Source organism: Henckelia pumila, unplaced genomic scaffold, assembly GCF_033568475.1.
Source record: "Henckelia pumila isolate YLH828 unplaced genomic scaffold, ASM3356847v2 CTG_627:::fragment_1, whole genome shotgun sequence".
In the NCBI taxonomy this organism is placed as follows: Eukaryota; Viridiplantae; Streptophyta; class Magnoliopsida; order Lamiales; family Gesneriaceae; genus Henckelia; species Henckelia pumila.
Genome location: NW_027331869.1, coordinates 414,811 through 424,980, shown reverse-complemented (window position 1 = coordinate 424,980; position 10,170 = coordinate 414,811). Strand labels below are relative to the sequence as shown.

The window sequence follows — 10,170 nt, the reverse complement described above, 5'->3', positions numbered from 1 at the left end:
AACACGGATAATCATCTAAACCTGTGACTAAGAAAAAACTAGCACTCACCGGAGTTGGATTTTCACCGCCAACAATTTGACTAATGCTTGCCTAGTGTGGATTACCCATTACGTTAATTCAGGGGTTTATCCAATGCGCACCAAAAATAGCGATTCCGGGTTCCCACGTTTAAAAAAAAAAAAAAAATGCACTATACATGGAACACTACTTGTTACTACATACTATAATGGGAAAATAAATTTATTGGCCTATTAACTTATTTGATTTTTGTTTCTAGTCCACTAATTTATCAAATTTTGATGTTGGTAAACTAATTTTTTGTTTTCGACTATTCTGATCCATTTGCTGACATGTTGTCGAATATGTCAGATATTTTCATTGCTACATCAACAGTTTTTGTGGCACATAAATATTTTCCGGTAACACGTCAGCATTTCATTGATAGATAAATAAAAAACTAACCAAATTTTGAATGTTTAATGGAACAAAACCCAAAATGTATCAAATTAATGGGAGAAACATTTATTTTCATTAATATATGATAGAATATAGATTTCTAATAAGGTTATATATTTCGACATATTGAATGACAAATATTATATATGTTATATCAATTTGATGTTCAAAATAAGCAAAAATCCTTTGACCTAGTGACAAAAGATAATGCCCCAAAATATTAGGTCTTGAGTTTAATTCCCACAATCGTAAGTTGTAAAATTAAATAGGATTTCTCCTCCTCCCATTTATGTATAAGCGATGTTCAAAATAAACTGATTCAATTTCAAACTTTTGCTTTTGTAGTGCTAGTAGTTGGGGGAGATTTCTTCATGTTCTATAGTGTTAAGTTTTATCATTTCAACACTCTATAGTGGTATGATTATATATTCCTTCGGTCCTATTCATTTAAGGCTTTGTGTTTTACAGAGATTAAAAAAATATTTGGAAAGATAAATTTTAAAAATCAATTTTTTTATTTTTCTTTTATTTAATGAAAATTTTAATAAGATAAAAAAGTATACAAGTAGTGAATGATGTTACTTTAATAAACTTGAATTGATAAAATAGTAAGAAAAATCACATTAGATATAAAAACTGTATATATAAGTAAGACGGATAAAAAAACAATAAAACCTAAATAAGCAGACAAAGAACATATATGTTTTTACGATGATTACCTCAAAGTACATAATTGTACATCTAGACTTTGTGAATAATAATTAATAATAATAATAATAATATATCTCGATTTATGGATATTGCTCCATTTAAAGATCAAGTATGAGAATTAAGTTTGTGAAACTACGTAAATTTTACTAAAAACAATATATATATTGTATCAACTTTTCGCTTACACAAAAATTGGCGTGACACCGTTTAATAGATCAATATAATTTCGTGAGATAAATCTATTATTCATCTCGATTCATAAAAAAATATTACTTTTTATATAAAAAAATTATTATATTTTTCTGTACATATGATCAGTTAGATTGACTCGTCTCACAAGTCACAAATAACCCAAACGTCAACTTCTATTCATTTCGACGTACAGTTAATAAAGAAATTAAAGTTAATTTGGCCATTATATCCAAAGATACACAACACCGCCCAAACAATATCACAAAACCTTAATGAATTTCTAATACAATTATCTTACAAGCTAGGACAAAGGATGAAACTTGAAACCAAGAAAGAAACAATATTGGTCAATATTCAACATAAGAAAGCATTAGCTCAATGTTCAACAAATTTTCAATATTCCAATATCTTTTAAATGCATGTCATAGAATCTTAACAACAAGCTAATTAAAAGTTTGATTTTCGGAGTCAATTCAACATAAATTTGCAGCCCTCGATCAGTTTCTTGCGAACACATATACAACCTTTCTGCATGTCTCTGTAGAATTTGATCTCAGAATAGTCTCTCAAATCTTCGAGACTGATGTATTGTTGCTTGACCATTCTCGAAAAATCGCACCGGGTGTTGTGTATCCAAATGTAATTAGGATGACATGATTCATCATAGAAATAAAGCAAACTCCCTTTGCTGATCATTCTTGGCATGTATGCCTTGTAAATGCTCTTACCTTGAACTCTTTTGGAGGAGCCGGGCTTTAACGTGTCAACTTTCTTAAGAATCGATCCCACTCGATCGTATTTGAAGCTCAACGGAGTTGTCGCTGAAATTCCAGATTCTCGTTCCACGCCCCGATACTTGAGCTAGTGTGATCCTGACATCCATTGAAACATTTTATTATAAGCGAAACAAACTGGCTAATACCACGCATTTTATCCAGCATGATTTTGTTAAATTTTGCGAGATCAAAAGCGATTATATATATATAGGAGGATACAACGCATCTCTCTTCGTGTTTGATCATAATAATGTAGCTAGGATTCACATGAGGGTCTCACCAGTGTACGTTGGAGTGCAAGTTATCAAGAAACAGGAAATTAATTTTATAGTTGGTGAGGGCTTTAATTAACTAATGTGTTTGAATTCTTTATGCAAAGAAATTGGTAGGACCATATATATATATATGTCCATCCCATTATGTAGAGAAAGTGGATAGATTCTAAATAAACGTGATTTTATGTTAAAACGCAAATTGCAAGACTACTCGTTGTTATTATTCAAATTTTATCTGATGAGTAGTAGCTCGATATATATATCACTACAACAAAAATGCACAAACACAACACTTAAAAGACAACGCTTTTAATGAAAAGTGTTGTCTTTTTTAAAAAGACAACGCTTTTAATGAAAAGCGTTGTCGTTATATATTTTTTATTCATCAAAGACAACGCTTTTTAAAAAAGCATTATCTATTAGCGTTTTTTAAAGTCAAAGACAACGCTTTTAAAAGTGTTGTCTATGACCGTTTTTTTTCTTATGTATGACAACACTTTTTAATAAGGGTTGTAGAAAAACTATTCTTTTTATTTAAAATAAAACTTAAAATAAATATTATTACATCTCCTTAACAAAATATACCCAAAATCCCCAAACCCCTTCTCTCGATCACCTTCTCCGATCCCTTTCTCCTTCTTCTCTCTTTCAAATCAAAATCTGTTTTCCAATGTCGATTTTTGCTGGTCTTTCTCGATTCATCAGACTATTTTTCAAGTGAGCTCGAGAAGCCCATCTTAAGATAAGAAAAATCATTCTCTCTCGTGTACCAAGACCCAACCCTAGCCACCCATTTCTTGTCGTGCTTCGCTACCATGGGCATCGGAAATCTGTTATTGGAGCTAGAATTCGGCTAGAGCTCATCCTAAGCTTCATTTTGATGCCAATATAGCAAGAAATCGTGACCTGAAGCTTCGAAGTCGTCGCCCCTGTTAGACCATACTTGTGCGAGTTGTTGTTATTCGTTCTTCAGGTGTGATTGCTTCGATAGTTGCGGCAAATACAGAGTGAGTTTCATATATTAGTGAACGCTTTTAGTGATTTGTTTTTGGTTTTTCTGAATTTTGTGATTTTTTGAATATACTGACCCGTGTCCTCTCATACGTACACTCATTTTGTTGCTTGATTTCTGGTGAAATATTTTTTGAAACTTATTTAATTGTTAACATAGAAATATGAAGGCACGAAGTTGTTTTGCTCTTTTCTTGGCATCCCTCTTGTGATTTACAGAATTGCTCAGCGCAAGCCCCAATGATGTTGATCTGATTTACCGGTAAGCTATAGAAATATTGTATTAATAAGTTTCCCTTTTTGCATCTGTTTACTGTTATTGGAGCAATGAATTTTCCTTATTTTGCCTTTTTGCAGTTGTAAAACTCTTTCTATGATGGGTTTGGAAGGAGTTGCTTCGCTCTTTAGTTCCCAGAAATGGAATGGAAGCAACAGTACCTATATTTATTCTTTTATCTCTTACTCTCAATATGTCCATTCGTCTTGTTTATACTAGAATTCATGGTGATTCTCTATCATCTTCTCGCTGAGTGGTGATCCAGTTCTCCGGTCCATAAAGGAGCCTGAAGCAACATTGTTCCCTTAGAGTATGGTGTGTACTCTTCATGACTAAAGCAAGATTTTCACAAGAAAAATTAGAGTAGAGTACGTTTGGCTCAACTTGATATTGCATACTTGGAGTACAAGACTTTATTTTGTTTCAAGAAAGTAAAAACTAAATCATAGTATTATTTCTTTGTCTGAACAAATGGTTCTTTGATTATGGGTCTTAATGAAAGCAATAAGGAACTAAGGCCAAAAAGATAATGTGAAATGTCGGTTCATGGCAGAAGCCAACAAGAACAAAAATGCAAGCAACCCTTACTTTTTACCGACATTATTGTCTAACAATATTGTTAATTTTAAAAAGGCACTTTAGAATGTTTTTTTCCTTGTTTTGTTTGATCTATGCGTTTTTCAGTACCAATTTATTGAATGTTCACACTTGAATTCCATTCAAACTCTACTCTTGATTATCATTGATCGCAAGGGTATACTTTAGGGCCTGCTTTTAGTCTTCAGTAGTTATTCGAACATAATTTGTTATGTTGCATCAGATAATTTACATATAATTTCTTCTATTCACCACAAAGCAGTCGACGAAGAAAACAAGAACAGGTTACCAATTGCTTAAAAAAGTTTACCTTTTTCTTTCTGTCTTGCCTGCATGTTTAGAAAGCAACATTGACAGCTTATGCTCGCAATTTGATCTTTTCAGTGAGGAATCTTGCAAAATATGGCAATCGTATCTCAAGAAACTCTTTTACTGAGTAAGTGCACGAGCATGAATTGGTGGATATCTTGAAAATGCAATTCAACCCACAAATTCGAAAATATCAAACTGTGTAATTTTTTTAAGAAATGTTTAGAATTTTAGTTTCTGTGCCCACGTAAATCAAAATTTTTATATCAAAACACAACAATTGGTTCATCAAATTGGAAACATTTGGTTGCAGCTGGTACACTATTCTGCTGATTGCTATAAAACAATTGCCTATTTTTATGCTTTTGCAGGACATTGCCAATGCAGAACTTGCCTCAACACACCCAATCCGACTTGGAATGGCTTTGAACTTCTCTGTTTTCTATTATGAGATTTTAAACTCTCCTGATCGTTCCTGTAATCTGGTGAAGCAGGTAAAAGTCTTAACAAATTTCCGCTGAGTTCTAGTTCTCGTTTCACTCCACTTTCTTCCAAACAATTCCAAGAAAGTTCTACCTCAATCTGGTAAAATTGGCACCTGTTTTTGGTACGCTTCATCTCAATTGCACGAGCTATTACTTGTTGAACTGTCGAAGATGTAAGTTGTATGATTCTTTTTACTTATCAACAGGCCTTTGATGAAGCCATTGCTGAGTTGGACACCCTCGGCGAAGAGTCCTACAAAGATAACACATTGATTATGCTACTTCTTCGTGACAACCTCACTCTTTGGACGTCAGACATGCAGGTATTCCTTTCTCCACAACCCTGTCCTTGTATATTGTATAAGGAAACATTAAAAGCTCCATGCCGATTTTACCAAACAATACAATGTAAGATTGAATTTGGCCAAAAATAAATTGGAAGATACTCAATCTCAAATAATACTTTCATCTGACTGTAAAGCTCGTGAATTGGCTTGATTTATTTGTTTCCAGCTGCAGTTAATTATCTTGATTAACAAATCGAAAATATTTATTGCTTCTCACTCGGCTTCTGCTGAAGGATGATGGAGCTGATGATATCAAAGAAGCCAGCAAACCTGATGATGCACAATAGTGAGGAGATAGTGGCCTAAAACAGAGTCATCCCTTCTCCATTGTGTTTTTTATTTGTTGAAGTTTCTTTGTTATTTTCTCCCCTTGTTTTAAGACCTCCTATATTTGGGTTACTTTATGGATTGAATCGCTTCCTATACAATGTGCCCGTGCGCGTGTTCAAATTTAATTTTTTAATATAAATGTATGTTTTTTTTAATTATCTAATATTTTGTTATGAATATGGAATTTGCAGACAACAAATGGAGATTTATTCCAGAAATCGCACAACGAATTGGATTTCGAATTCTTGGGGAATATAAGAGGGAAAGCGTGGAGGTTTCAGACCAACATGTATGGGAATGGAAGTACAAGTTGGGGGAGAGAAGAAAGATACTACCTTTGGTTCGACCCTTCTCAAGATTTTCATCGTTACAGCATACTTTGGACCACCAAGAATATTATGTGAGTTCATTTTTTAAAAATTTTTGTAATTTTTTTTTTTTCAGTTTATGCAATGAGGAAATTAAATATATATTAAGTGGGATCTATTATAGAGCCCTAAATTTTGGATAATTTGATTAAAATAAATAAAGTAAGTACAGGAGATCAGATGAATGCAAAAATTCCGTTGAGAAAATAAGACAGAGAGCATAGGATTTGGGGGGCTGATGTAGTGATATATAAGTTGAATTAGAGGCTCTAAAAATGTATACTTTGTTTTTATATTTTTTTATATAAAAAATATTTATATTATATTCAGTTGTGTACAATTTTTGCCGGTTAAGAGAAATTTTGGTCCCAACTCAATTAGTACTCAAAGCCTTTTGGATGTTATTGTCAATGGCGGTTGTGCAATATTTGATCTTTGCAACGTAATATATTATTTAACTAAGATTGTTTTTAGCCAGGAAATATGCCTCGATGCCTCACTATCTATGAACAACAAATAAATAAATATTGTACTTTTGGGGCACTCTAATTCAATCTTATCTGATGCTGTTGAATTATATCTTAAGTTATTTTCATGGCAATCCAGGCTCTGGTTGAGACTGATTGTGATGTGATGGTTTTAAAGGAATTTGCAATGGAGGCTTCGAGGTGTAAAGTTTATTATGATATTGGAAGGATGCTATAATTATTTCTTCTATTAAGATTTACTATGCAGTTTTAGAAGTTGAAATGAAGTCGTAGCCTACTGTGGCTATGAATAATTATTTATTCATTACTGAATTTTTATCTCTACTACTGTTTTATTGTATTCTGTGTTGAATGCTAGTCTGAAACTTGCAGTTTCAGGTTCAAAATATTATACAAAGTTATCTCTCAAAACGTTCGTCAAGCCTGATGGGTGATTAATTGGAAAAGAAGGTTGCTTGAAATGATGCGGGGCTGGAGCTTTTGGATGATGAGGAGCATATTTTCAGTATGCGAATTTGTTTCTATTTTACTTTTCTTCTTTGATGTTTGATTTATTGTGACATTCATAACCATGACTTTGAAATGTTATTCTTGTTTGCTGCTATTGTTCAACACATTTCCAGTCCTCCAAATGGATTTAGCATTCTGAGAGTTGGTATGATCGCCGACTCCGGTTGGAGGCAGAAAGCATAGCGCAAATGGTCGAGATGAACATGAAGAATTCGATTATTTGTTATATTTGAATGATTTTTGTTATATTTGAATGATTTATAATATTGAAATATTGTATATTATATTTAATTTTCAAAAAATTTGAATATTGAGTGATAATATTGAAAATTTGTGAATTATATTTTTTTTTGTTTTTTATTTGAGAAAAGACAACGCTTTTTAAACGTTGTCGTAGGTGGAAAAAGCATTGTCGTTACTAAAAAAGACAACGCTTAAAAAGTTTTTGAACTACGACAACGCTTTTTTGTGACAAAGACAACGCGGAAAAAGCGTTGTCGTTTTTAGATACGACAACGCTTTAAAAAGCGTTGTATTTTCCAGAAACGACAATGCTTTTTCCGCGTTGTCTTTGAGCGTGGTCTTTTACAACACTGGCTACGACAACGCTTTTTCGGGGGCATTAACAACGCGAAAAAAGCGTTGTCTTTGGCTTTTTTCTTGTATATGATGGATTTGAAAGAGTGGGTGCCCTGCTAGCCAACTTGTGGCTAAAAGCCTTTTTGGCTCTATTTGTAAACAATCTTTGTTTAACATAATTTACATTTTATATTGGCATTTACTTTATCTTTTATCATATTGTTATGTTGTGATGTGCTATACAATGTTTAGATAAAGACCTTGAATATACTAAAATGCATGCAAGATGTGATAGTGGATATGGATGACAATCATGAAACACATCTTGTAATCACTGTATATTCTAAACCAGTTCCTAGTCAATTGAGCCGTCCGCAATAAGGATAAGGATCGCTCAAGATTGAAACTAGCATTTGCAATGCCGAGTATCACATTTCATTGGTATGGAACATAAAGATGTTCGAAGCATGTAAATGGATATTCATTGGATGAATGATCGAACTACCCTATTCGGACTTTTCAAGTAGTTTTCACTAATTGAGTGGAAAAGTCCGTGGTTTTGGTTGTACATAATTAGTCCTTACTATTTGAAACATCATGGAGACTCTATATGCTAGTACTGTACTTTGACTCGTTTACCGACTCTATGAGGGTCATTAGGTGTCGAGATTGGGTACAGTTACAACACATATAGGAGTCAATGCTTTGTTGTCAAGGATTCATCACACGCTTGCGAGTGTGGATATCCTATGCGATATGAGGAGATATTAGTGTGACAAATCTCTGGCCAGAGTACATGATGTGTTTTAGGTTACTTGGTTTCCTAGTTGCACATGAGATGTCACTATTTGATCTTCAAGAAGTATTGCATAGTTATCGAATCTCGAACGACTCTCGATATACCAATGGTTGTTGATTCGATCGGGATATAGAGATGAAGAGACCGTACTGTACGCTAACCAAAACCCACTGGTTCTTGCAGGCACTATCAGTGATACCTAGGGAATCATGGGGCGATGTTGCTAGGCGCTTTTACCATGATTCGATGGGCAAGTCGAAAATTATTGTTCCGAGTCACAAAGGAGTTGTGGGCCCACGGCTAGCTGTATCCCTGAATCATTGAGGGTTACACAAGTAATAGATTTCTAATCCCCGTTGAGATAATTAAATTTAATGAGTTAAATTTAGCGAATGAGAAGTAGGACTTCTTATTAATGAGTAGAGGGAGTGAGATTTCCTAAAATGACATAGGGATGCCATTTTTGGAAACCACTGAATTCGGATTCAGAAAATTTATCCTGACTTTAAAATGTACAGAAAAAAGATTTCTGTACATATTGGTAAAATTGGTTTGTCAAATTAAGTCACGATGAATTTTATATTAATTTTTAAACATGTGGGATTTGCTTGTCAGACTTGAACTTATGACTAATGGTTGTTAGCAGCCCATGCTATAAATAAGTTATTGCAGTACAGAAATTATAAGCAATAGCTCATAATTTTCAAAACCTAGAGAGCTCTCTCCCTAGGGTTTTCGGCCGCCCCCTTCCTCCTCTGTGTTCGAAAATTCCAGTCTGCAATTTTCGAAATTGCAGTCTGGTTTAACAGATCAAATCTGTTAATTCTCATCGTAGAAACTTCTGATAGACTTTTTAGTGAAGTCTATTAGAGGGTTTAGATTTATGTTCGTGGACCTGATTCAGGAGTTGATCGAGTCATCAGTTCCTAGGATATACAAGAAGAGCAGAGTAATCTGTTGGAGTCCATAACCTCAAGTTGAGACTTGAGAGGTAAAATTTAATTGTTATTGTATTTTACTTATTTGTTTTAATCGTAAGGATTTGATACCCACGATCTGGAATCGTTCCAGATCAGAAAATAAAAAATTTTAAACTTCCGCTGCTACGGGTATCAGATCTGACAGATCCGAGAACGTGTTCTAACAGTGGTATCAGAGACAGGTTGCTCTTGGATCTTACGATTAAAATTGTATCAAAATTGTACCATGCCTCGATTTTCAGAAAAAAATAATAAAAATTGGACTGCCCGCTGCTTTAAAGGGCGTGCAGCCCAGCGTGATGGGCTAGGGCAAACGTTGCCCTAGCCCATCACACAGCTGGGCCGCGCAAGGCGGGCGGCGGCCCAGTAGCCTAGCGGCTGGGCTGGGGCAAATGTTGCCCTAGCCCAGCATGCAGCTGGGCCGCAGGCTACGGCCCAGCAGCTGGGCTGGGGCAATTGTTGCCCTAGCCCAGCTCTCGGCTGGGCCGAGAGCTAGGCTGGGCCATCGCTAGAATGGGCTGCCCGGGATCGTCCCCGGCAGCCCCAGAATTAAATTATTTTTTTTATTTTATAATTTTTGAAATTATAAATTTTGGGCCGATTGAAAATTGTTTCGATTGGTCCACGAGGAAATTGGGTCAAATTTGTTGGAACCCGGATTTTTAAGAAAATTAATTTT

The 10,170-nt window shown here is 34.4% G+C and overlaps 2 protein-coding genes across 17 annotated transcripts; one reads left to right on the top strand and one right to left on the bottom strand.

Annotated features, from left to right (window-relative positions):
- Positions 1–1,833: 1,833 nt before the first annotated feature.
- Positions 1,834–2,243, bottom strand: LOC140873539 (uncharacterized). The gene is given in 3 exon segments (XM_073276705.1): positions 1,834–1,860; positions 1,862–2,155; positions 2,157–2,243. Coding segments are annotated over 3 exon segments (408 nt in total).
- A 752-nt stretch (positions 2,244–2,995) lies between these two features.
- LOC140873506 (14-3-3 protein 2-like) lies at positions 2,996–7,465 on the top strand. 16 transcript variants are annotated; one of them, XR_012148049.1, is made up of 9 exons: positions 2,996–3,418; positions 3,642–3,684; positions 3,780–4,067; positions 4,681–4,732; positions 4,977–5,099; positions 5,297–5,413; positions 5,959–6,167; positions 6,996–7,128; positions 7,247–7,465. XR_012148049.1 is itself a non-coding variant. In XM_073276657.1 (7 exons), the coding sequence occupies exons 4-7, from the start codon at positions 5,025–5,027 to the stop codon at positions 7,048–7,050; spliced, it is 456 nt and encodes a 151-aa protein (XP_073132758.1). In that variant the 5' UTR covers positions 2,996–3,684; positions 3,780–4,067; positions 4,681–4,732; positions 4,977–5,024; the 3' UTR covers positions 7,051–7,465. The 16 variants fall into 16 exon arrangements, 1 of the variants encoding a protein (XP_073132758.1); XR_012148048.1 differs by having other exon boundaries at positions 3,583–3,684; XR_012148052.1 differs by having other exon boundaries at positions 2,996–3,684; positions 3,780–3,856; positions 3,965–4,014.
- Positions 7,466–10,170: the final 2,705 nt, after the last annotated feature.

Bases quoted from the DNA above. Each gene is read 5' to 3' on its own strand.
- LOC140873506 (XM_073276657.1), top strand. From the start codon at position 5,025: ATGGCTTTGAACTTCTCTGTTTTCTATTATGAGATTTTAAACTCTCCT. The intron at 5,414-5,958 runs GTATTCCTTTCT...TGGAATTTGCAG, and splicing joins TTTGGACGTCAGACATGCAG to ACAACAAATGGAGATTTATT. The intron at 6,168-6,995 runs GTGAGTTCATTT...TGAAACTTGCAG, and splicing joins TGGACCACCAAGAATATTAT to TTTCAGGTTCAAAATATTAT.